This window comes from Elephas maximus, chromosome 6 (genome assembly GCF_024166365.1).
Source record: "Elephas maximus indicus isolate mEleMax1 chromosome 6, mEleMax1 primary haplotype, whole genome shotgun sequence".
NCBI lineage: Eukaryota > Metazoa > Chordata > Mammalia > Proboscidea > Elephantidae > Elephas > Elephas maximus.
In genome coordinates this window covers 140,205,958-140,232,247 of record NC_064824.1, presented here as the reverse complement: position 1 = coordinate 140,232,247, position 26,290 = coordinate 140,205,958, and the positions used below count along the sequence as shown (strand labels likewise).

At 60.3% G+C, this 26,290-nt stretch overlaps 1 protein-coding gene across 1 annotated transcript; it reads right to left on the bottom strand.

Moving 5' to 3' along the window:
* Positions 1 to 884: 884 nt before the first annotated feature.
* On the bottom strand, positions 885 to 26,290 carry ESPNL (espin like). Its single transcript, XM_049888550.1, has 9 exons — positions 25,977 to 26,290; positions 24,536 to 24,726; positions 21,448 to 21,634; positions 19,229 to 19,411; positions 14,497 to 14,628; positions 7,117 to 7,228; positions 5,860 to 5,972; positions 4,758 to 4,955; positions 885 to 2,474 (listed from the first exon to the last, which is right to left on the bottom strand). The coding sequence occupies exons 1-9, from the start codon at positions 26,268 to 26,270 to the stop codon at positions 885 to 887; spliced, it is 3,000 nt and encodes a 999-aa protein (XP_049744507.1). The 5' UTR covers positions 26,271 to 26,290.

Below are 26,290 nucleotides of genomic sequence, written 5' to 3'. Positions count from 1 at the left end.
TTCCAAGGGCCCATGTGAAGTCCTGGCTCTTCGGGGTACAGCAGCTTGTCTTTGTGGGCTGGCACTGGCCCTTTCCCCCATGGATGCTCTTTATATCTTTGCTCCCATGGTCTGCAGGGGTGGTCAGCTGGGAGGACAGGCCTCCTCCAGGCAGACAGGACTCTCTCCCCACAGGGAGCCCCCCTGGGGACTGCTCTGGCCTGTCTGTGGGGCGTAACTGCTGCGACTGGAGTGTTCATCAGTACAGGCCCTCTCTCCCTGACCCTGAAGACTCAGGAGAGTCATCTGGTCTGGAAGGAAGGCCTCTGGCTCATAAGGTCCCACTCTTTCTATGCCCAGCCTTCTCATTACAGATGGGGAAACAGAAACCTGGGGAAGCGAAGCGGTGAGGCCCAATGTCGTAGAAAGAGCAGAAGTGGCACCAGGGCCTGGGGCAGCTGCCCCAAGGCTCAGGTGGAGGCTGGACAAGGCTCTGGACAGGGCAGGGCCCTAGCACTGAAGAAACAGAGGGAGAGGATGTTCAAGGGGATGCGGAGCAGCTGAAGGACCACAAATGGGAACCACTGCCTGGGAGGCATGCTGGACAGCCAGGGGGGTGATCCTGCAGAGAGGCCCTGGGGCTGGGACCAAGAGTCGGTGAACTTCGGCTGGGCCTGAGAGCCTGAGGGGCCTTGTGGGATTCAGTGGGGAGGGGTCTCTGAAGCTGGGTCCAGGAGAAGCAGGACCTGTCACAGGTGCAGGCCTGGAGGGGGCACTAAGCCTGTGGGTACCTGCCAGCTGTGTCTGGGGCTTACCTGACCGCTGCAGGGCGTGAAGGAGGAGAGGGGAGGTGAGGACTGGCTGCACCCCGAACCCCATCCCCATCCCGAGGCAGCTGTCTCCGCTCAGTCTCCGAAGTTGAACATCTCGGCCTCCTTTTCCTTCCAGAAGGCAAAGCTTCTGTCAATGTAACCGCAGATGTCTTCGTTGCTGAAGCTGCCCCACTGGGCACCTGGCCCCTGGACTTCAGGCTGGGGGCCACTGCTGGGCGCCGCGGCGGGGGACAGTGGCCTGAGCGCGGTGAGGCCTGACTGGCGGCTGGGCTCCCTGTCCCAGGTGGGGCCCCGGCGGGAGCCGAAGAAGCGGGCTTTGATGTCCTCGAAGCCGTCGGTCCAGGCGCGGCGGCCGGCGGCCACCTCGTCCGTCACGGCCCTGTGGAAGGCCCGCACAGCCTCCCAGCCGTGGGCGCCCAGGTGCTCGAAGACCTCGAAGCAGAGGAGGTGGCGCATCTTCCGCTCCTCGGGCGGCAGGTCGCACTCCAGGAGCCGGAAGTAGCCCAGCATGAAGAGGTCCAGCGTGAGGCCGCCGTAGGGCACCGGCGCCCCGTCCACGTGCGGCAGGAACTGCTCGGGCGACAGCAGCCCGCGAGGCCGCCGGCTCAGCCACCGCAGCTGCCGGACGGGCACGTGAGCCAGGATGGCCGTCCAGTTGCCCAGCAGGTGGGCGATGACGCTGCGCTGCTGCCACCGGTGGCCGAGCCGCGGGCCCTGGCTGGGCGGCGGGGAGGGTGGCCGGGGGTCCCGCGCGCGGCGGGCCTCCAGGGTCCTGCGGGCGGCGGTCTTGAGGGCGGGCGTGTAGGCGGACTTCTTCCAGTGGCTGAGGAAGAGAATCACGATGCGCTCCTTGCGCAGGTTGCCCAGGTCCAGGCCCGGAGCCGCGCCCGCCTCCGATGGGGCCTCCTCGCAGCTGATGCCCGAGTCGCTGGCCTCCTCCGTGTCACCTGGTCCAAGCTCCCCTCTCACGGGGCCACCGTGCGGCTGCAGAGGGGCCGCCCAGCAACCTCTCAGACACTGGCCAGGCTGGGACCTCGGCTCACAGGACCCCGGGATTGGGACACAGGGCAGGCCAGCCAGGCTGGACTCGAAGTTGCCACGCAGAGTCCGCACAGACACCCCACACTCCTGGATCTCACGCTGGGCCACGCTGCGTGGGGGGCTGGCTGGGGCCTCCCTGGGGGTTGCGTCTGGGGGCTGGGCGGCTGGCCGCTCCTCACCTTGCACCAGCCCGTTCACGCCCCGAAGCAGCAGGGACACGCTGCGCACCAGCCGGGCAATGTGGCTGCACCAGAAGGGCAGGGGCTGCCCGCCCGGCACCGTGGAAGCCTCCGCCACCTCCACCTTGCCCTCGGGCAGCACCACGGCTGGGGCCTTGGCGCCCTCGCCCTCTGGCCCCGGTGCCTGGGGCAGGAAGTGGCTGTTGACAGTGATGCTGACCAGGGGCTCCGGCAGCAGGGCCTGCAGCTCCGCGGCCAGCAGACCCAGCTCGCTCTCATACTCCTGGCAGCGGCGCCGCAGCTGCAGGTCAGCGATCTGCTTCTCCAGGTGCACCAGGTCGTCCTCAGTCAGCAGCTCCCCAAAGGGGCCCAGGATGGCCTGGTGGGCCTGGGAGTACCGCCAGGCTGCCTGCTCCACAGGACCTTCGCTCCTGCTGTCCTCCTGGGCATGGAGAGAGCAGGGTCAGCACAGCAGTGGCCTGGCACCAGGTCCCCCCGGGACCCTGGCCCAGCACTTGGGCACCCAGCAGGTCCTGGCCTGGATGAGAGAAGAAACGAGGTGCCTGGCCAGTCCAAGTCCACAGCTGGAGGCTCAGCGCAGGCATCCTCCTCCATGGGGTCCCCTTTTTCCCCTCATGAGAGGCTGACGCATCTCTGCTCTATCACCACGTCTTCTTAATCCCCCCTCACCTCTTCCATGTTTCATCTAAAGGGTCTCCCTCCTCAGAGCCCTCCCCACCAAATTCCGGAACCTTGTGTGGTTAGGCAGCAGCCCAGAATGGGCAGTCTCAACCACTCTGCTCTGGGCAGCCGACTTCACCCTCCTCCCCCTCCGCTCCCCCCTGCCCCCAGGCCTCATCTTGGCACCAGGACACAGTCCTAGGTGTCCACAGTCTGGGAGACACAGAGGTACCCCTACTCTGCCTGTGCAGACTCCTCCATACCTCAGCACCCCGAGGAGGTGCTGCTGTGGATGGTCATAGGAGAGGAGACTCCACTGAGACCTCACCACCTGGTGGCCGAGAGGCCAGGGATTGGGCAGCACTTTGCACTAGTGAGACCCAATCCCTTCCACCCAGCAGGGATGGGGCAGGGGACAGTCACTGTTCTGGGCAGGGTGTCTGGCCCAGGAGGGTCCGACCCAGGGACCCCCAGCCTCTGCCTTGCTGTGGCTAAGGTCAGCCCGGCTGTGCCAGCCCATCCTCCATTGCCCTGAATTCTCAGCCTCTCAGTGGTCCTGAGTCCTCGTGAGACTCACCCCCGTCCCAAGGAAACACTAGAAGGGGCCTCCTGGCTGAGCTAGAGGCCCCCGCCTGCCCTGTCTTGCTTGGCCCTCAACCTGACAGGACAGGCTAGGATGGGGTGGGCCTCCAGGCCAACACCAACCCACGGTTCTGCAATGATGGACATGTATATGCTGTCCAATTCAGTAGCCACCAGCCACAAGTGGCCACCAAACACCTGGAGTGTGGCTGGTGCTACTGAGGCACGAAGTTTTACTTCCATTTGACTTGAAGTAGCGTGGACTGAATTAGCCTCATGGGGCTGGCGTTATCGTACTGGACAGTGCAGGTCTAGACCCAGGGCTTCACACACATGCTTCAGACAGAATTGCAGGCCTGCAGGGGAAGACTGGAAACCCTGGTGGTGCCGTGGTTAGGAGTTCAGCTGCTAACCAAAAGGTCAGCAGTTTGAATCGCTCCTTGGCAACTCTATGGAGCAGACCTACTCTGTCCCGTAGGGTTGCTGTGAGTCGGGATCGACTCAACCGCAACGGGTTAGGTTTAGTTTGGTTAGGGGAAGATTCTAGAACCACTGTTCGCACAGCAGCTGGGTGGGTGCTGATGAAATCCAAGTCAAGTCACAGGCTTCTCTGCTCAGATTCTCAAAGGCCGCCCAGAGGCCTCGCGGTAGCCCCATGATGTCCACCCACGTTTTCTCTCTGGCCTCCCCCTCGTGGCCTCATCCCCCCTCCCTCCAGGGCCCTGGCCTCCTCCTCTTTTCCTTTGGCCCTGCATGTGCATGCCACAGGGCCTTGGCACGTGCTGCTTATCTAATGGAAGGTGCTTATCCCAGATGTCCACGTGGCTCCTTCCTCACTCCAGGCTCTGGCCCAGCATCCCCTGCCCCAGAGACCACCCTGACCACCCAGAGACAAAAGCCCACCCCCCTCTTTCTTTCCCCTGCCTTGCTTTTGCCCACACCACCCATCCCCCGCCCCACCCCCGGTGCACTGGCCTGTTTACCACCTGCCCCCTTGCTGGAATATAAGTGCCAGGAAGGCCCCACCTGCTCTGTTCGCAGGTGCCTGGTGCAGGTAAGCCCCCAATAAAAAGCCTTAAATAACGGAGTAAGCGGGACCACAGCTCTAAAGCAGGTCGAGGGCACTGCAACGACCCTCGGATCGGTTTCAAAGCCATTGTCTAGCAGAAGAGGACGCGAAGCCACAGCGGGCAGACAGCAGAATACCTGGGTCTCGGGATTCCGAGTCCCGGCTCTGGCTACAGACGCCTCACCTTGCGTTTCCACCTGCCCGGGAACAAAACCTCCTGGCCCCCCACGGTCCCGCCCCCCACGGTCCCGCTCCTCCCGCCATCCAGGCCCGCCCCTCCAGCCCTCTAGCCCCTCCCCTCCAGCCGTCCAGGCCCGCCCCTCTCACCTGGCCCCCGCCCCTCTCACCTGGCCCCCGCCCCTCCAGCCCTCCAGGCCCCGCCCTGGGCCCCACCTGGGCTTGAGGCGCCCCCTCGGAGCTGAGGCGGGCCTGCAGCTTCCGCACCATGACCTGCCGCTTCCACTCAGGGATGGGTCGACCGCGCTCGTCCTGTGTGGGTACCAGCCCGTCCAGGTCACCCGAGGGCAGCCCTTCCAGCTGCAGCACGGCCAAGCAATCCTCCACCCCCTGAGCGTAAGATGGGGTCACGCGCTGCAGGGTCCCAGTACCCCATCCTCCAGACTGACAGTGTGAACCCCCTGAGGGCATGGCCGGGCTGAACCACCCGTGCCCCCTGCGTGGCGGGGCGGGGGGGGGGGGCGCCTAGGTGTGTTGAGAGGGTCGCTGGTTGAGAGGCAACCAGTAGTCCTTCCTCCCTCCCTGTGTATGGCCTGGAAGAGGCTTCCCCAGCATGCCATGTCCATGGGTAAACTCGTCTGGGCAACAGCTGCAGGGCAAGGTCTAGCGGCCAGCTGCAGGACTTGTCAGTGCCTTTACTGTGCAGTTTGACCGCGCTGCGCAGCGTTTCCCAAACTCAGTTGTGCACAGAACATCTCGCTGAGAGTTCCCGACCTGTTCTGGGGAAGGGTGGGCAGGATTTATAGGAGTCTCTCTCACGCCCCAGCAAAGAGGGAGGAGAAAGGGGAGCAAACCTCCTCAGAGGATCCCAGGGCTGCCTGGGGGCCACTGACGAGGGCAGCAGGCCCCAGGTCCACCGAACCCATGATGGCTCTTTCTCTGGCCTCATGATGGCAGCTTCCAGGGGATGTGAGGTACCCTAAGCTCAGAAGTTGGGGTGATGGGCTGGGGCTCCTTGAGATGACAGAGAAGGACACCCACATTTTCTATGATGGGGCGACGAGCTGCTTCTCTCTGGGACATGCCTCATGGCTTGCTGCCCTGAAATTCCTCTCTTCTCAGAGCCGGGGGACATCCTCAGGAGCCAGTGGGGCACCCAGGTCTCAGAGGGCCTGGGGTCCACCCTGCCAGGAGGAAGGGCCTGGGGCTATGCCGGAGTGACCCTCAGCCCACCCAAGGGGACCTGGTGCGAGGCCGCCTGGGCTTTGCCATTGGTGGGGGAACTTGGGAGACAGAGACCCAGAGAGCAGGGACGCACCGTTGGGACTGCCATGGCACTGGTGGTGACCCTTGGGGGGGCCGTGCAGGTCATCTGCTCCCTGGGGGGAGGCAGGTCAGGCTGGCCAGGCCAGGCCGGGCTGAGGTGCACCGCTGCGGGGAGGAAGGGGGTCTCGGGTCAGAGGGGCTTCCAGAGAGGGTGGGCAGAGTGGGGACAGTAGAAATATCAGCCTCTGAGGCCCCCAGCTTGGTGACAGAAAGCACCCCCCAGAGGTTCCTCCCCAGAAGCGCCTCACCTGTTACTGACCTGAGGCCACAGGCCTTCCTGAAGGATCCCTGGGCTGAAGCCAAGGACCCAGCCAGCCCTCCAGCATGTGGCCTGGGGCCCCAGGTGGATTCACACATTGCTGGGCGTTTTCTGCCAGGTCAATGGAATCGGGCCAAGCCTGCCTTTTACCCGCTCCCCATCCCACTCAATCCATCTCACAGCTCCTCCCTGGAAGGGGCTAGGAAGGAGTGGTGTTCAGTGGCCCTGTGAGCCCTTACCCTCCACACACAGGGACTCCTAAGTGCCACCTAAAAGAAAAAAACCCCACTGCCGTCCAGTCGATTCTGACTCACGCAAACACACACATATGCGCACGTACACGCAGGCATGCCTTGGGTGTTTTTGCCACAACCCAGAGTAGGAAGCACACTCTGCCGCACACCCAGACAGGCACACACACATGCACATGTGTGATGTATGTAACTAAAGCGTGTCCTGAAGAGTGTTCGCCCTCACTCCGTAGGATGCCGGCTGGTATTTCCACACTGTTCCACTCCGTTTTCAGAAATGCTGGCCACACCCCCGAATGGGTGGTGACCTGTACTTTGAGGACTGGTTACTGACTCAAGCTAACCACGGACTGGAAACCTGCCATGGTCCCAGCAACAGACCCCAAAGCGGACCTCGGCCAAGCAGAGGCCCCAGGGGGACGAGGCTGTGCAAGGTCGCCAGTCAGGAGGCCAGGCCTCAGGCTCTGACGGAGCCTGTGCCGAGGCAGGAGAGTGGGGCTAGGCAGGGGCTGGGCAGGGCTGGGCAGGGGCTGGGCAGGGGGTTAGAGACGCTCACTGTGGAAAACGTCTTGCCCTAAGAGAGCCACGAAGACCATAAAGGAAACGATGGAAGCCGTTTGCAGGGGAGGGAAATGGAGGGGGCCCGCCCAGCCCGTCCTGTGTGCTCAGCTTCCCTCCACACCCCACCTGCAGGGCCAGGATCTCAACCCCAGAGTCCTGCCTGGAGACCTGTACTTACGGCTGAGGCTCCTGAGCCCTGAGCCCTCTCTTCCCTCCTCCAGGGAGTGCCTGGTGACCAACAGCGGGGGAGGTGGGAACGGTGGTGGCGGGGGTGCCATCAGCAGCAGCACCTGCAGGTGGACGGGCCTGGTCAGCAGAGGCCCAGGAGGCCCTTGGCTTTGGCTGTTCCCAGCTCTATCAGGTGGGGCATGGGGCCAGTGAGGGGGGGTCCCGCCAGGGTGAGGCCCTAGCCAGCTTCCCTGGGGAGGATACAGGAGGGCCGTGAGCAGGAGCAAGGGTCCTCTCTCTCTTGTCTGTCCCCACTTCGCCTCCACGCTGGGTGAAGGGCTCCCCAAACACCCCTACAGCGGCTGTCTGGGTGTCATCACTCACTGTGCCCCCCCCCCACTATGCCCCTCCACTGGCTGAACAACCCCTGTCCCGAGGCTCGGCTCCAGGCCCCCCAGGCAGGGTGAACAAGCACCTCCGGGCCCTGGGTCAGGACTGGAGTCCGGCTTTCCTGCACTTCATTTTGGCTTTACATGACATGCACAAACACATGTACACATACATGCAACACACACGCACACACATGCATCCTCACACACATGTGTGCTGCATGTCCACACACGCTGGCACATGCATGTGTACATACACTTACACATGCCATTATGGGTGGATTCATTCACTGATTTCCACTATTTTCAGGATATACATTAAATTATACATGTGCCCCCTCCCTGACTGTCACTGACAGTGCTGGGATCAACCCCTGGAGCCTCTCTTCCTGACCTTGTGACCCGTCAGTGTCTCTGGGTGGACAGCAATGGGCCAGGATTGGGGGGGCATGTACCCAGCAGCTGAGGCCACAGGGTGTTACCCCACTTTCAGGTGAGGACCCCAAGGCCTGGAGCACAGAACACAGAGGTGGGTGGATCCTGATCCCTGCTCTCAGCCCAGCTGCCTTCTCAAAGAGCTGTCCCCATCCTGCCCCGCAGCCCTGGGAGAGGTGTGCCTCCCCCCACTGAGTGGAGAGCAGGTACCACAGCTGTGCTGGGACCCCCAGAGGTGTGGGCACCCAGGCCGGCCTGCCTGGCACCTGGGCGTAGGGGAACTTGACAAACTTATGAGGCTTTTCAGCCCACAAGCAGGGCTGTGTGGCTGTGAGCATGCCTCAGGGTGGGCTTGCTGTACTCACAGCCCACCATGTGGTGTCCAGGCTGGGAAGAGCCAAGGCTAGCACCTGGCCCAGGACCACCAGGCACAGAGCCCCCTGGATCAGCCCCCAGAAGCTGGTTTTGGGCATCCACGCCCAGCCACTGCAGAGGCACCTCCCCACCACCCCAGGTAGCTGCTGACTGCTGGGCAGCTCAAAGAGTCCCAACTGGAGGGCCCTTGGCTCTGTCTCCCATCACGGGGTGCTCTGGCATGGGGGCTGGTAGCAGTGCCCCCCTGCTCCTTCCTCCCTGCTTCTCCATGAGGCTCTCGGCACCGCCTTCCCTTTAAAGCTTTATAGCAGAAAGTTTGAAGCAGCCTGCCCCAGTCTCTCCTTGGCAAAGCCTGGGCTCCCTGTGTCCCTCAGAGCAGTCCACCTTGGGCATCAGGTTGGAGCCCCCCCATCCCCTCCCTCCAGGGGGCAGTGAAAACCAGAGGTAGTCCTCAATTGAGGGATCAGGTTAGTGCAGGGTCCTGGCAGGGGCAGGGCACCTGGCGAAATCAGCCCCCATTTTGGGACGTGTGGCTGGGCCAGGGCATGTAGTAGGTGACCCAAGGACAGTGCTCAGAGGCCCCCGCCCAACTGGTCCAGTGCTCTCGAAATTCTGATCATGGTGACCAGACCTAGGCCTCCCTGAGCCTCCACTGCCCATAGCTGAGGTGAGGTCATGCCTTTCTGCGAGGAGGCTGCTGGGCCCCAAGAAGGGCAGCCTGCAGGGCTGCCCCAGCCAGGGTACCCTCAGGAAAGCCCTGGGTCTGTGCCCACCACCTTGGCCCCTTGCCCCATTTCTGCCCAGGACCCTATGGCCACCACCTCGGACTCACCCCTTCAGGGATGCAGCCCGGCAGAGCGAAGCGGAGCGTCAGTTGGCATCGGGGGCTGTCATAATGGCTGCCCCTGCAGTGGAGGTGGAGGTCGGAGCCTCGTGGGCACATGAATATTTGAAGGCTGAGGTGTCGGGTGGCCAGGCGGGCTTGGGCTGGGGTGTGGAATCCCTTACATGGCTCGGTGGCCAGAGGAGCGGACCCCAGGGGACCCCAGGGCCCTGGGTCACAGCCACCCTCACAGGAGGTCCTTTCTGGAAAAGGGTCCACCAAGAGGAATCCTCCCTCCCACCCCAGTACAGCTCCTGGGCACAGATGGGGAAACCAAGGCTCAGAGAGGGCAGAGGCTTGCTCAGAGCCCCCACTGGGATGTGGTGGCTCCCAGCGGGCCCGAGGGCCCCTCAGTCTTTGGCCCAGAGGCCTCGGCAGTGGCATCAAAGGAGGGAGGGCAGGTGGGTGGGCCTGGGCGGAAGAGTGGTCTGGGGGAGGGGCAGCCCGGGAGGGTCTCAGCTGGCTCCTACATATATGCTGGACCTGCCCAGAACACAAACCCCAGGTGGCTCTTCACTGCGTTTGCCAGGAGTAGCTCCCAGGGAAGAGAACTTGCTTACTGCCTGCTATAAAAGGGTGGGTTTCCTGGGTTCAGGGCTCCTCGGCTTCAGCACAACCCATTGTGTGTACAGCACCCGTCTGGGCCACCCTGGAACTTGGGGGGCAAGGGGATGAAACAAATGCAGAGCTCACACTCCCTGCTATGTTGAAATAAGTCCCTGGTGGCACAGAGAGTTTGTGCTCAACTATTAGCCTAAAGGTTGATGGTTTGGACCCACCCAGCAGTGCAGAAGAAAGGCCTGGTGATTTTCTTCCATAAAGATTACAGTCAAGAAACCCCTAGGGGAAGTTCTACACTGTAACACACAGGGCTGCTAGGGGTTAGAATTGACTTGGCAGCAACTGGTTTGTCTTTTTCTTGGTTTGGTCTCAGACCCAGGAGTCCCGGCCTCCTCAGACCCAGGAGTCCCGGCCTCCTCAGACTCAGGAGTCCCGGTCTCCTGTCAGCACCAGGGATCAGTAACGAGCTGACTCTTGAGCATTAATAACCCAGAGCTGACAAGCGTGGACGGAGAAGCCAGAGCCTGACTGTTGGACGCTGGTCAGAGGAGGACCGAGCCCTGAGCAGGCCCCTTACCAGCAGGGCCACCCGATGGCCTCCTCAGCCCCCTCCCCTGCCTGGACAGAGCCGAGCCTCACAGCACCTCTCCCCACTCCTCCACCTAGGAGCCCTCAGCAACCCCCTCCCAGTGGAATCTACTCTCAGGGGGGTGGGTGGAGAAGCCGTCCTGCCACCCCCCAGGGCAGAATGAGGGCTTGGCAGGGGTGGCAGCGACCTCTCATCCACAGAAAATGGAGGGGGCAGAGAGTCGGTCCAGGGACCAGGGTAGTTGACGTTGGCCCCACACACTCCCTCCCTCCCGTCCCACCCCCAGCCTCCCTTCCTGGCCTATCTTCAGGGGGAACTCTACAGAGCAGCCGGGAAGATGGGGATGATGGAAGCCTGGAAGCCCAGGCCGGCCCGGCATGTGCAGGGCTCAGCTGAAAACTCTACAGAGCAGCTGGGAAGATGGGGATGATGGAAGCCTGGAACCCTGGGCCGACCCAGCATGTGTGGGGCTCGCCTGACAGCACAAGGATGTGGTCACCCCAGCATAAGGGTGCTGTCTCTGAATTCTAACAAGCACAAGAGCCTGACTGTGGTGTCCCAGGTGACAGAGAAACCACGACCCCGCACCCCACACCCTCAGGCTGTGGACATGAATCAAATCTGGGAGGCTCCAAAGGAGCGGTGGGGTTCATGTTGCGGTCCTTGAGGTTCTGGGGCCCGTGCTGCCCCCAGCCCAGGCATGTGCTTGGGGGCACCTGGGGGTGGTGGCCATGCTCGCCTGACCTGGAGCTTCCCCCAGCCCGCCCTCTTGTCCTGTGTTTTTGGTGAGATTTGAGCAGCGGCATGTCAGCCATGCATTATATATGCCGAGCCGGGTTACAGGCCTGTAATGCCACCCAGGCCGAGAAAATCATGACCCAGGGATCAGCGACACCACACAGCCGAGATTCAGTTACTGGTGAGGAGGCCAGGCCCCGCCTTTGCCTGGGGGAGGAGACAGTTGGAACAGTTCCTTGGCCTGGTCTTGGGCCTCAGTTTCCCCATCTGTAAAATGAAAGGTCCTAAGGGGCACCAGGGACACCCTGGTGGTGTAGTGGTTAAGAACTACAGCTGCTAACCAAAAGGTTGGCAGTTCGAATCCACCAGGCGCTCCTTGGAAACCGAATGGGGCAGTTCTACTCTGTCCTATAGGGTCGCTTTGAGTCGGAATCAACTTGATTGCAACAGGTTTTTTTAGTTTAAGGGGCACCAGAAGGAGCCCTAGTAGCACAGTGGTTAAAGTGCTTGGCTGCAAACCCACCAGCCGCTCTGCAGGAGAAAGATGTCGCAGTCTGCTTCTGTAAAGATGACAGCCTTGGAAACCCTATAGGTTGATATGAGTTGGAATACACTCGATGGTAGTGGGTTTGGTTTGGGTTAAAAGGCCACCGGAAGGAGTCTGGGTGGTGGGAACAGTCTGCTAACTAGAAGGCTGGCAGTTGGAACCCACCTAGCGGCACTGCAGATGAAAAGCCTAGCAATCTACTTCCATAAAGATCACAGGAAAAAACAAACAAACGAATAAACAAACCAATGGGATCAGAATCCATGGCAGCTGACAAGGAGGACAAGGGCCGTCCAGACCCAGGGGAGGGTCTTAGCCTGTACCCGGACCACCATGCCAGGGCTCTGCCAGTGTTTGATGTGGATCTCATTTGCTCTTTGATCCCATTTTATGGATGAGAAACTTGAGGCTCAGAGATGCTCAGGGCTTGTAGTCACCAGGAAGATCGGGCTTCAACCAGCCCTGCCACCTCTGAGGCCCAGGTTCCTCCTGAGCCTCCCCCAAGCTCTGCTCTGCTCTGTTCTGCAGGGTGGCTGCAGCCTGGGGGCTCAGGGCAGGCCGAGTGGCAGTGAGGACACTGGGAGGGGACACCGTGGGCTCCACTCTGCGAACAGGCCCCACCACCCAACAGAACCGAACTCAGAGGTGGCACCACAGCCATGAGCCCAGCGCCCAGACAGGCCACGAGAGCGGTTGGAAGGCTGCCTCGATGGCCCTTCTAGTTCCCGCCCCATCCCATGTCAGAGAAACCCACCTCCTCATTGCACAGATTGGGTACTGAGCCCAGGAAGGGGAGGCCCTTGGCAAGGTCACGGGGACATTAGGAAGAGAAAGGGAGGAGGCCTGGCTGGGCTTGGGTGGCCTGAGGTCCCACAGACCCCAGGGGGTGCACCTCCCATGGGGCAGACCTGCCACCACCCGCCCAGCCTGTTCCCAAGCTGCTTCTCCTGGGACTCAAGTCCACTGGAGGCAGAGATGGCTGCTCTATCGTGGGGACAGTGACAGGTCTCAGCACCTCCTCTGGGGCCAGCGGGAAGAAGCCAGTGTGGCGACCTCTAGATATTGTGTTTCCATCAATATTGCATCAGGCACGGCTCCCCCAGCCTGGCCCCCAGCTGACAGCTGCCCTCCCCACCGAGCAGGGACCCAGCAGGCCTGATGTGGCAGGGGCCTCCCAGCCAGTGGCGAGAGACTGGCACCCCTGCTCCACACCCAGTGCTGGTGAGGTGGGGGGGGCCAATCCTTCCCTACCCTGTCCTCCTGAGCAGGGGACCCCCGGGGAGCCCTGGGCTCCATGAAGTAGGTTTGGCAGTGGCTGGTTGGACTGGACCTCCTACAAGTTCAAGACCAGTTTGGTAGTTCGCCAGCATCGAAGCAGCCCACACCACTAGGCAGATGGGGTGCAGCACTTCCCAGCAGCCATCCGGCACCTTCCTCTCATTGCAGCGAAGACAAAAGAAGGAGGCTTCAGTCCCTAACCTTGAGTTCCCAACAATACCCATGGTCAATCACACTGACTAGCCTCAAAAGCTAAGGGTTTGGGTTTGCAAGTGCTGAGCAGGTATGACAGACCACCACAGGCTGGGGCAGGCGGCTCAGGCACTGGGGGAGGGGGCTTCTGGACCAGGGGGCATGGGGAGACTGCAGGGTCAGCCCAGATGGGGCTGGGGAATCCCCAGTGAAGGGGGCCATGTGGATTGAATTGTATCCCCTGAAAAGATACATCATGCCTGTAAATGTGCCTGTGAATGTGACCTTGTTTGGAAACAGGGGTTTTCTTTTGTTAATGACGTCATATTGGAGGAGGGTGGGTCCTAAACCTAATCACTTCCAAGTGGTATCTTGGAAAAATGGAGAACAGACATGGTGAGGCACACACACAGGGGAAAGACACCATATGAAGATGGGGACAGACACTTCACAGGCCCACGAGTGCCCAGGATTGCCAGCGGCTACTAGAAGCCAGAAGAGACAAAGAAGGACCTTGCCCTAGAGCCGATGGCCTGAATTCAAACTTTTGGCCTCCAGACTGAGAAAATAAACTCCTGGCCACAGGATGAGTTATATTTTGCAGTCTCCTTGTGTCTGTGTTTAATACCACTTTCTTGTTTCTGATCTGTGTGGTAGTACGCTTGAAGATCTTAAAAGATACGGATTTTTTTCAAAAAAAAAAAAAAACCCAAATTACTTCAATGCCAAGATAGAAAACAGAGTAATCGGCCATTCCTTCACTCATTTGTTCACACACTTGCCCATTCATTCACTCGTTCATTCATTTGCTCACCCATTTGTTCACTTACCTGCCCTTCATTCATTTATCTGTTCATTTACTCATCCATTCATTCAACAAGTACTTGGTGAGCCCTGTTCCTTGCTGGGAGCTGGGGACCAGGTATGAACAGGACAGACTAGGTCCCCTCCTTACTGACCAGGAAACAGGCTCAGGGAGGTGGTGAGGCTGTCCAGGGTCACACCTCAGGGAGGGGTGGAGCCAGGACGAGAACCTGCTCCCCACCCTGAGGAGAGCCCTGTCTTCCTGGGGTTGCACCAGGGTCACGTGCTGAGCAGACGGACAGCCAGAGCCCAAAGCCTCATCAGGGGCCCAGGGCCCTGCTCCCACTCACCAGGTATCCTCATAACCATGGAGGGTGGTGCCCCAGAGTCACAAGTGTGGTCCCTGTGGCCCAGAAAATGGCTTTCTGTGATCAAATTCCAGTCCCAGCCCAGCCCAGCCCCTGCCAGAGCCACAGGCCCTGTTGCAGCCCCGGCCCAGCCCCAGCCAGGCCCCTTTCTCCTGGCAAACCACATGTCCGGGGCAGCAGAGGGCCTGCCCCAACCCCTCTTGGGTGGATGGGGCTCCGAGCCATCCTCACCGGCTGGGCCATGTCCCATAGGTACTGGGCACAGTCCTGGTGTCCGTGGTATTCGGCCAGGTCAGCCGCTGTGTAGCCGTCTTCATCCCGGAGGGAGGGGTCCACATGGTGGGAGACCAGGGTCTGGCAACACTGCAGTGGGAGAGCACACTCGTGACCCATTGCGCACACTGCAGACAGTCCCTGGGCGCCAGGGGCCCACTGCCCAGGAGGGACATTAAGGCCACCAGGGCTGAGGAGCCACCCCTTCACCACAGAGGCAGGACTTGAGTCTGGGCAGCAGCTCCAGAGCCCTGCCGGTGACCCCTGCCCGCCCCAGTAGCCACCCTCTGGCGCCAACTGCACCTGGCACCACACGCAGACCAGCTGCTCTAATGGCAGCTGTGGCCCCCCTTGTCCCGATGGGGTCTGAGGGGCATCCAGGCTCCGGCCCGGCCTCGCCCTCCTAGCTACCAGCTCCAGGCTTTCGGCAAAAGAACCTGTTCCAGTTCCCATAGCAGCCCTCTGAGCTATGCGGATCCACACAAGAAGGAACAGGGGCTTTGGGGTTCAACCTTGTCCCAGGCTCCCAGGACTCAGCCAGGACTCAGCCGGGTTCCCCTGTGCCCTTGACCCCCTTGCACCCGAGCCGTGCTCCTTCCAGTTGGGCCTCAGCTTCCTTGGGTTCACTCAGTCTAACTGAAAACTGAGACCCAAAGAAACCCGCTGCCCCCGGACTACAGGCTACTCACCTGTACAGGTGCAATTAGCCCCCCTGCCCCCTAGAGTCAGTGCATCAGACAGGAGTTGGGTGAAAATGCTGTGGGGGCACCAGGCTGTGAATAAATGCTGAATCATAACCCAAACCAAAAACCAAACCTGTTGCCTTTGAGTCGATTCAGACTCATAGAAGTCCTACAGGACAGAGTAGAACTGCCCCCTAGGGTTTCCCAGGCTGGGAATCTTTACAGAAGCAGACTGCCACACCTTTCTCCTGTGGAGCTGCTGGTGGTGGGTTCAAACTGGTGACCTTTCGATTAGCAATCGGGCACTCAACCACTGTGCCACCAGGGCTCCTTGAATCATCATCAGGAGGCTGGAACACCCCTGTGAGCCTGGCATCGAGGCCACAGAGACCCTGGTCACGTCCTGGTTCTACTGCTTGCTGGTCAGTGAGCTGGGCAGAGAACTGAACCTCTCTGAGAAGTAGGGACGATAACACTAACAGGCAAACACTTTGCGATTGGCTGCTGACCTAAAGGTTTGTGGTTCAAACCCGCCCAGTGCACCACAATCTGCTTCCACAAAAGATTACAGCCAAGAAAACCTATGGGGCAGTTCTGCTTTGTACACGTGGCATCTCCATGAGTCGGAATCGCCTCGATGGCAACCAACAACTAGCAACACGACACACACCGTTAGCCCCCGCCTTCCCGGCTAATGGCACCCCAACTGTTTAGCCAGCTGGAGGAGAACCTCAGAGAGGGAGGACTCTGGCCAGCCACAGGGGTGAGTCAAGACTGATCCCCTGGTCCTGGTCAGCTCCCCCTTTGGGCCGTGAATGCCTAGGCCCAGGTGGACTCTTGCACATCCTGTCTAGGAGATTGAAGGGGAAGTGCCTCGGAAGGGCTTCCTGGTTCAACTTTCCTCCCGCCGTCAACGGGCCCAGGTCCCAGGTGGCCGCCTTCTTGAACTAAATGGGCTAGGCCTGAGGACGCCTCCGTCTTGGCCCCAAAATGCTGAGGAGGGTGGGCCCAAAGGTGAAGTTGCGGCCCGCTGGCCCTGCTAACACACAAGCCCACGGCTGCAGCCACCACCTCCAGACTTGTCACTGAGTGAGAACGACTCCTGTGCACTTTAGCCACTGTCCCTGACAGCTGAGTGCATCCTCTTGAGGCCCTGCAGGGGAGCAGACCCGCCAGGCACACCCGCTGTAAAGGCCCCGGGGCAAATGCTCCACTCAGCTCTGCCCTTGTAGGGCGAGAGCAGCCGCAGACAATCCCGGAACGTGCGCCTGCGCTCCACAGAGACTTTATCCACGGACACTTAATTTTTAATTTAATGAAAGTTTCCTGTGTCAGGAAATATTTTTCTTTTGCTTGTTTTTTAACCATTTTAAAACGTGAAAACTCTTCTTAGCCTGCGGGGCCTTCTAAACACAGGAGGTGGGCTGGAATTGATCAGCAGGTTTGCTGACCCTGCCCTAGGGGATGTTGGGAGGCAGAAGCGTGAAGACGTTCTGGAGCCAGTGCCTCGGGTGGAAGCAGGTGTGCAGGGACGGGGAGGCTGAGGCAGGAGGAGGCCAGGGAGCCAGCTCTGGGCAGGCACCCCCTCAGGAGAGCAGAGAGAAGGGCTCTGGCCTTGGGGTGGGGTGGAGGAGCCAGTGCCTGGGGGGGCTTTTCCCGGCGAGCTGGGGAGGGGGCTGGGATGGGGAGCAGGGATGAGTGGTGAAGTGCCCAGGGCAGCAGAGTCTGCCTCCTAAGAGTAAGGGGCAGTTTGAGGGGAGGGTGCAGACTGCAGTAGAAGGGGCTTCAGGTCCTGGGTGCGAAGTCTCAAAGCGATTTTGAGAAGGCTGCGGGACACTGAGCTGGCTCTCCTATATATTCTTTAAAAGACCCCAAGGACCACTAACTACTTTTGCTGCTGGACTGCACTTCTGAGGTGATGCTGCTGAGAGAGGGCACCTGGGGCCCCAGGGACACTTCATGTCCCAGCTGGGAACAGTCATCCAGAATCTCAGCCCGTCGAGAATCTCAGCCCAGGATGGAATACTCAGCTGCACCTCCAATTAAAATCCTCCCTCTGGGATGAAGAGCCCTGGTGGCGCACTGGTTAAGAGCTTGGCTGTTAACCAAAAGGTTGGCGGTTCGAATTCACCAGCCGCTTCTTGGAAACCCCATGGGGCAGTTCTACTCTGTCCTATAGGGTTGTTATGAGTTAGGTTTGGTCTCTGGGGTGAATAAAACTCATTGCCCTTGAGTCGATTCTGACTGATAGCAACCCTCTAGGACAGGGTAGAACTAACTGCCTCATAGGGTTACCAAGGCTGTGAGTCAGAATCAACTCGACAGCAATGGGATTGGTTTTTTGGTTTTGGTCAATCTTTACGGCAGGAGACTGCCACATCTTTCTCCCGAGGAGTGGCTGGTGGGTTTGAACTCCCAACCTTTTGGTTAACAGCTGAGCGCTGAACCACTGCACCACCAGCAAAAAAGAGGAAGACCCTCAGCAGGATGGATTGACACAGTGGCTGCAACAATGAGCTCAAACGTAGCAACGATTGTGAGGATCCTGCAGGACCGGCAGCATTCCCTTCTGTTGTACGTGGGGTCGCTATGAGTCGGAACTGACTTGACAGCACCTAACAACAACAACGGAGCCCATGTGGCGTAGCGGTTAAGAGCTCAGGCTGCTAACCAAAAGGTTGGCTGTTGGAATCCACCAGGCGCTCCTTGGAAACCCCATGGGGCAATTCTACTCTGTCCTATGGGGTCGCTATGAGTTGGAACTGATTGGACAGTGCCTAACAACAACACGTGGGGCACAGGGCATTTTTAGGGCAGCGAAACTATTCTGTATGATGCTATAATGGTGGACACATGGCATGACGCATCTGTCAAAGCCACAGGCCTGTACAGCTGAAGACTGAACCCTCCTGTAGACTAGGGAATTTGGTTAATAACAGTGTGTCGATTTCAGTTTATCAGCTGTTACAAACGTACCACACGAGTGCAAGATGTTTATAAGAGGAGAAACCTGTACAGGGGAGAGGGGTTATGGGAACTCCGGACTTTCTGCACAATTTTTTCTGTAAACCTAGAACTGCTCTAAGAAATAAAGTTTATTAAAGCAGGGAAAAAAAAAAAACACTGTCCCTCTAGCCAAGGTTGGGGCATCTGTCTCAGGGTTGCCCCTGGGGCTGGGGGACAGTAGGGGGAACCCAGAAGACTCCAGGGAGATGGACTGACATGCTTTTTGGGAACGTGCTGTCCAGGACGGGGTGGGGCGGGCAGAGAGGTAAACCTATACGTGACCTGGCCTTTAGACCACGCCCTCCTAGATGGCTGGCCATGGCTCTGATGGGCTGTTCAGCATTTGGACTTCATCACTGTCTGCTTTGGCTTTCTGGGACTTGTTCCTTTGAGACTGGGCCATGTGAGCCCCAAGGTTTGTCTGGATAATAGCAGAGGGGCTCATGTCACCCCCAGGCATAATTTTGCCAGGGAAGGCACTCCCGTCCGAGGGCCCAGCAGCCAAGTGCCATCCTCAAAAGACTGTCGTGGTCAGTCCTGTGAGGGTACCCCAGGTAGGGATGCCAGTAGGAGTTCTATGGAAGCAGAAGGAGCCCAGCACCGAGGATGAGAGCTAGATTTGGTGGTGCAGTGATTAAGAGCTGAGGCTGCTAACCGAAAGGCCAGCAGTTCGAATCCACCAGCTGCTCCTTGGAAACCCTATGAGGCAGTTCTACTCTGCCCTATAGAGTTGCTATGAGTCAGAATTGATTCGACTGCAGTGGGTTTTGGTTTTCATCTGAGTTTGGATCTTGGTTTTGCCACTTGACCTTGGGCAAGTGACCTTGCCCCTCTGAGCCTCAGTCTACCCATCTGTGAAAGGAGACGAAGAGCACCTATCTTGCGGGGCTGTGGTAAGGTTTGAGTGGTACAGTTAGTGAGGGCCCAGACATAGCGAGTGCTCAATGACTAATTTCCTAGTCTCACGCCCTGACGTTCCGCCTTGCCCACGCCCACCTCACCTCCATCTGCCCATTCTCAGCTGCATCGTGGAGCGGGGTCCCACCCCAGGAGTCTCTCATGATGGGGGCACCCATTAGCAGGAGCCGGTCCAGAATAGGCGTGTGCCCGCCTCGGGCTGCAAAGTGAAGGGCTGTGGCTCCCTCGTTATCCCTCGCCGTCAGACCAATGTCTGTAAACGTGACCTGGGACAGAAGAGCAGAGGGAGGCAGGCCAGCAGGCTGAAGCTGGAGCAGTAGGGAGATGGCTCCTGGTGGGGAGGGGAGGAGGAAGGAGGAGGGGAGGGGAGAGTAGGGCACGGGAAAAGAGAGGTGAGAGGGGAGGGGGCTCCCAGCAGAAGTTGTGGCTGTCAGGGATGCAAGAGTCTCGCTCCACCCAGGATGCTCAGGGGACAGAGCTAGCTCAAAGGACCCGTCCCTGTAACTCCAGGGCAGCATGAGAGCCAGGCTTCACTATGGGGGTGCAGTGAGCCTCAGCGTTTTTTTTATCTGGAGACATCATAGACCCTAAATCTGCCCAGATCTTAAACCAAACACCCCCAGGGGCTGGTTTCATGCATCAAATGAAAACACCCACACCTGGCACCTAGGGGCCCCATTTGCTGATGAAGGAAAGGAAGGGAGAAAGGAAGGGAGGGAGGGAGGAAGGATGGGGGAGGGAGGGAGGGAGGGAGGGAGAAAAGTAGGAAGGAAGAGAGGGAGGGAGGAAGGAAGAGAGAGGGAGGGAGGGAGGGAGGGAGGGAAGAAGCCAAGATGGAAGGATGGAAGGATGGAAGGAAGGGAGGAAAGAAGGAGCGTCCTGGGTGCCAGGCGCAGTCCTGATTGCTCCCTAAACCGGTATCAGCACACCAACCCCATATAGGAGCCCTGATGGGGCGCCTGGGGATGTTGGCTTGAGGCCCAGACCTGCTGCAGCCACACGAGGGAGACAGTGCACAAGGCATGGCGCTTTGGGCGCTTGGGGCTGAGGGTAGCCTGGAAAATCCTCTACACAGGGAGGCTGGAGGCAGGTGCCATGGCCAGGGGACTGGACTCCACCCCAAGGCCACGGGGAGTCCCTTCCTTCCTTCCTTGCTCCCTCCCTCCCCACTGCCCACAACACCTCCTGAGTACCTGCTAAGCTAAGCACCAGGCCTGGGGAATGCAGCAGACAGTCCCTGCCCTCATGGAACTCCTGGATTTGTATTCCAGGTGGTGGAAATGAACAGCAGACAAGACAATGAAGTCAAATATGCTGTCTGCCAGGTTGTGGCACCATGGAGGGTCGCAAGCAGGAGAGGGGACCAAGTGCTGGGCTGGGGGGCGCTGTCACCTTAAAGGGGGAGGTTGGTGTGGACTCCTGGGCAGCTGCATGCCAGTCAGAAGGCCCAGCACAAGCAAAGGCCCTGGGGTGAGAGTGACCCTCACCTGTGAGGCGAGGGGCCGAGGGAAGTGTGGGAGGTTCTGAGCAGACGGCTCTCAGTCGGGTCTCTGCTAGTCAGGTCTGTGCCCTCCAACAGCTCCCTAGCGCCCTCAGGAAGCACCCAGGGCCTTTCAGGGTCTTCAGGGCCTCGGTTGGCCTGCCCCACCCAGGGGCCAGGCTCTCCCTCTTTTGCCAGAGTGTGTCCTTCTCTGGAGCTTGCTGTGGGCCCAGCCCGCTGCCCAGCCACCTCCCGTCCAATGTCAGCTCTAGGGGAGGCCCACCCCTTTCCACTGGGTCTCTGTAAGTATAGAAGTCTGAATGGGCCCTCTATGGGTCTGGTGGGGGGAAAGGGGTGGCAACTGGTCCTGGTTGGGGGATGTTGCCCTGGCCTGGCCAGAATGAAGGGCTGAGGGCCCCAGTCCAGGCAAGGGGCCCAGGCCAGGCTTGGCTGGTGTTGGACACAGGAAATTGAGCCCCTGGGGTGCCACCCGCCCTGACTCCTTGGGGGAGTAGGGCCCCAGGGGTAGAAGGTGAACTGCTCCACGGCTCTGCATGGAGCTCTGACAGGCTGGAGACCCTCGCGCCCAGCCACTCAGGAGCAGCTCAGGGCCAACGAAGTGGCTAAAGCCTGGGCCTCCTGCACACAGGGGCTTGGTACCTTTGCTAACCTGGTTCTCTTGGCCTTGCTAACCCGCTCATCTGACTCTCAACAACCTCGTGGGTGCCCACACCTCCAGTGGGCAAACTGAGAGCCCAGACTGGCTCCTAGGCAGCTCCGGGGCAGGAACCCCTCCCTCCCCCGGGCCAGGCACCCTCTTACCAGCCAGACCACAAGGGAGTAGTGGCCGCGGGCAGCGGCGGCGTGCAGCGCGCTCATGCCGTCCAGGGCGCGCAGGTGCACGTCGGCGCCACAATCCTTCACCAGGAACTGCGCCAGGTGCAGGTGGCCCTCCTGGCAGGCCAGGTAGAGCGGCGAGGCGCCGCTGCGCGTCCTCCGGTTCACACCGCTGCAGAGGGAGGGAGGGCGGCTCAGAGGCGCTGGGTTGGGAGGGGGCGCAGCGCGGGGAGGGGGCTGTGTCAGCCAAGGGCAGCCCTGCTTGCACCCGCTCACTTACAGGGACACCTGCAGGCGCACAGGTTGCACGGCCCACCACCAGCAGAGCTGGGAATGGAGGAGAGGGCCACTGACCCCGTCGCCCAGTCCCCCCATGCCCGGCCCTGGGGCTCACGGGCAGGGGGCACCTTTCCTAGTCTGCGCGGAGGGTTGAACAGCCCAGTGGGGCAGCAACTGGGACAGCGCCCCCTGCCGGTGAGCCCCTGCCAGTGAGCCCTGAGCACACACTTAACCTCTTAAGAGCCTGGTGCCCACTCTTGAAAAGGGCCACTGTGGGCAGGACCCCAAGCCAGCCAGGCCACCCCAGAGTGGACGGACCAGGGCAGGGTCTCGGGGCTCCTGTATCCCACTCTGCCCTCAGCCGCTGTAGAGCTCAGAGGAGCAAGCCCCTGGTCCCCAGTGACCGCGCTACAGGGACAGTAGTCCTCTACCCAAGCTGACCCTACCCCCTGGCATCACCATCCACCCCTGCCCTTTATGGGACACTTGACTGTGAACGAGCTTCCCTACTCCTACAGCTGCTGCCCCAGGTTCTGGGGTCCCCCTCGGGGCACCCCAGGTGGCCCAGCCTGCCTTGGGGGCAGCAGCAACCCCCCAGCTCCTTCTTTCCTTCCCTCTGGGCCTCTGGGTCCGGGTTACAAGCACCAATCTTTCCAGACCCGAAAGGGTCACAGGCCTGGACTGGATTCCGGATTCTCAGTTGTCCCTGTGGAGACAGAATCGAGCCCAACTCGCCAAGGCTCGTCTCTGCCTCTGGGTCCCCTGTGTCCCCTCTGACCAGCATTAGGGCTGCTTGGGCATCCCTGAGATGGAAAACCTGTGCGCCCTGGCTCACACGGTGCTGGATGCTGAGGGGCTGGGGCCTCAGTGCAGGGTGGGTGGAAGAAGGGACCTGTGGGGAGTGACCTGCTCTCACGAATACCCAACAACACTTTTCTGCTCCCATGGGGGTTCCCGTGACTCTGGGACCCTCCCCAGGGGATCTGCGGCCGCACAGTGCAGTCATAGGCCTCAGCTGACAGAGGGAGAAACTGAGACCCTGAGCTTTGAACGGTTCACTCAAAGGCCTGCACCTGGGTTTGAGTCCCTCCTCTCCCCTTCTCCAGGGCCTGACAGAAACAGACCCTCCCTGTCTCTGTCCCAGGGACATGAGGGTGCCTCACGTGGGATCCTGGTTGGGTGGTCTCTGTGTCACTTGGGTGGTCCCTGGCTCTAGACCCATGGCAAGCTCACTCTGCCAATGAAGGGCTGGTCCCTGTGCCTGCAGAGTCCAGGGTCCACTCACCAGTCACGGGATGCACCCATAGGGCAATGCTGGGCCTCTGTGCGCTTTGTGGGGTAGAGGGCCCTCGACTTTCCCCAGACTTGCGGAGGAGCCTAGACCCAAATCAGGCGTGGGGCAGGTGGCTTCAAGCACCAGTGCTAGGTGAGATCCAGGTGACCTGGTCAGTGGGCCTGGGGCAAACTGAGCCCCACACTCGGTTCCATTGGGTGGTGCCAGGTGGCAGTGTGGGCCCTGGGGCACCAGGCCTTCCCATTTTTATAGAGAAACAGGATGTGTGTGTGAGTGCGTGCATGTGTGAGTGTGTGTGAGTGTGAGTGTGTACATGTGTACATGAGTTATGCATGTGATAGTGTGATAAGTGAACGTGTGTGAGTGAGTATGCATATGTGTAAGTGTGTGTGAATTTCTGTGTGTGTATGAGTGTAAGTTAGTGTGTATAAATGAACGCATATATGTGTGAGTGTGTGTATGAATTTCTGTGTGTGTAAGTTAGTGTACATAAATGAACACGTGTTTGTGTGAGTGTGTGTGACTTTGTGCCTGAGAATGTGAAGTCTACCCATTGTCAAAGGGTGGCAACTACTTTAAAAACTGTGGTTCCAAAAGACACACCGTGGGGTGGTCAGGCCAGGGCGGCCTGTTGGGCATCCGGGGAGGCCCACAGAGTGCGCAGACCAGGGGGTGAGAAGGCTGCTCCACACCTGGGCTGTCAGGGCTTGGCCGGGACCAAAAGGGCAGCCAGGACCACCAGGCATCCAGATAAGCTGCTCCCTCAGAAAGAAGACGCAGACGTAGGGGCAGGTGGTTCACTGGGAGAAAATCCAGTGACGGGAAAGAAGGCGGTGTTGAGGGCTGGGTGGACAGGAGAGTTCCGCTCTCAGCAGGAAGCAGCCCTGAAAGACGGGGTCCTGAGGCAGCACCCCCCGCTCCTGTACCTCGCAAGTGCCCATTACTATGATGACGGTGAGTGTCCGCGTGTGGGCAAGGACTGGAGAAGCCTGAGGATGAGACACGAGCCCTGTGGCCACCTGCCTCAGCCAGGTCTGTCCCTGGCCCTGGCCTGCCCTTTCCTCCTCACTCATCCACTACATGATGTGGACACAGGGCTACCACCCTCGAGGGCTCCCAGTTCAGGGGGTACATTTGGGCTGCCTGAGTGGCCGCTCGCAGTCCTCCATTGACTTCACTTGATTGAGGCCCCCCTCCCTGGGCATCTCCAGTCTGCTGCTGCTCCAGGGCTCTGAGCTGTCCCCAGATAGGCCGGGAGCACCCTGAGCACCACGCGGGCTTCCCGTTGGGCTGTTCCAGCAGCTTCCTGGCTGTTCTCCCTGTCCCTTCAATCCCACCCCCTCACAGCTAAAACACTCACCTCCTGTAGCTGGCCTTGAACCTGGTCTGCCCCTCTGCCCAGGTGGGCATCAAGGCCCTTCCAGACCTCCACTCAGAGCCTCACCCCCGGCCCACCAGTCCCCCTCCCCCTGCCCTCCCTCCTCAGTGCAGACTGCTCACCTGCTGTGGGCGGCCACCAGTAGCTTCAGGCAGGTCAGGTCTCCGCTGACAGCAGCATGGTGCAGGGGCAAGGCTCCCTCCAGCGTCTCCAGTGTCGCTGCATGGCCCTCATGAAGCAGCCACTCCACCACCACAGGGTGTCTGAAGCGGGCAGCCAGGTGCAGTGGGGAGACGCCTGAGGCATCTTGGTCCTGCCAAGGCCAAAGGTGGGACCGTGGGCCAAGTGGCTCGCTGGACCGTTCCAGCTGGCAACACCACCATGTGCAGAGTGGCTGCCGAGGGCCCCCATGAGGCCACACTGCCCAATCCTGAGGGTTCCCTGTGGCACAACATGAGCAGGGGAGGCCTTGCCACCAGGACTGTGAATTCAAAGCTGGGAGCCGAGCGGTCTGCTCCAGGTAAGGGGCAGGGCTGGGACTCGAACCCAGATCAGCGGCTGCTCACCTACACCCACCCCAACTCTCCTCTCAGCCAGGAAGGCAGGTGCCACTTGCCCATGGCGCCTGGGATGGGCTTGTAGGCCTTTGGCAGGTCCCAGGAGACCACGGGTGCTGACCGATACCCAGCAGTCTTGGGTCGGGACGTTAGTTTGTTCCTGAGGGCCTGTGATCAGAACACGCCCAGAAGTGGGGACGGTTCCCACCGCTGCCTCTGGGGTTCTCCAGTGAGAACAGGAGTGCAGAGGCCATGAGACTGAGCTGCCTCCACCACTCCTTGTCTCCCCATCCAGGGACCCAGCAGGCCTTTCTGGCCTTTGGGAGAGGGTTGTCCTATTGGGGGTTGGCCCACGTCCCCCAAGGGTTCATGGACAGTGAGAGTCCTCTGCCTCCACAAAGGGGACAGGCAGGCAGGAAAAAGGGAGGCGGGGCCCCGGAGAGATGCCCAGACAGGTACCTGTGTGACCTTTCCCTTCCAGCCACTCCCACTCTCTGCCCCCACCCCCCACCCCCGACTCCTTGATGCCCACGGCTCCCAACTCCCACTGCGCGTCTCTACAGACCAGATCCAGTTGCTTTGGAAACCAGGCCCCCGAGATCAGGCCTGATGAGGGAGAGGGGTCCTAAACACCAGCAAGACCCCCACCATCCAGGCTGAGGGCTCCTATTGGTGGAAGGGGACGGGGACTGTGTGCAGAGACGCAGGTAGGAGAGTGGCAGGTGGTTTCTCGCTGGGGAATAAGAGGGTGCTCTGGAAGATGGCCTTGGCTTTCAAGGAATGTATGCTGGTTTTGGGGTGGCCTGGGACTCAAACCCAGCTCACCAGCCATACAGAGATAGACCCTCCGACTGCAGTCCCCAGGGACACAAAAAAAGGTTCAGACTTCAGAAGCCCAAGACAGGACCCAGTGGCCTAGGGCTGGGGCACCTGGCCTTCTGGGTTCACACCTCCCAAGCATCCCCAGGGGTCTGTGGCTGCCCTGGGCCAGCAGGCACTCACTTACCTGCAGGCCGCAGCCTCCCTCGCGGACAAGCCAGCACAGCTCTGCCAGGTGGCCAGTGGCTGCAGCGTCATGGGCTGGGGTGGCCCCGTTGTGGGCCCGCTGGTTTCCGGGCAGCTGGGCCCGCTGCACCAGAAGCTTCACGCAGTCCAGATGGCCAGTGCGGGCGGCGTGGTGCACCAGGCTGGCACCCAGTGTATCGGTGGGGCCTTGACCCAGGGCCCCGTCATCCAGCAGCTGCTCCAAGGTGGCCAGGTCCCCCTGCTTGGCGGCTGCAAGCGCCTGCTGCTCTGCCATGCTCGGCCCAGCTACCCCAA

What these genes read in the sequence shown, in the direction of transcription:
- ESPNL (XM_049888550.1), bottom strand. Translation starts at nt 26,270, where the DNA reads ATGGCAGAGCAGCAGGCGCTTGCAGCCGCCAAGCAGGGGGACCTGGCC. An exon ending in CTGGTGGCCGCCCACAGCAG is followed by an intron (nt 21,635 to 24,535) that starts GTGAGCAGTCTG and finishes CTCCCTCTGCAG; the next exon opens with CGGTGTGAACCGGAGGACGC. An exon ending in GTGCCATGGCAGTCCCAACG is followed by an intron (nt 4,956 to 5,859) that starts GTGCGTCCCTGC and finishes GGGACCCTGCAG; the next exon opens with CGCGTGACCCCATCTTACGC.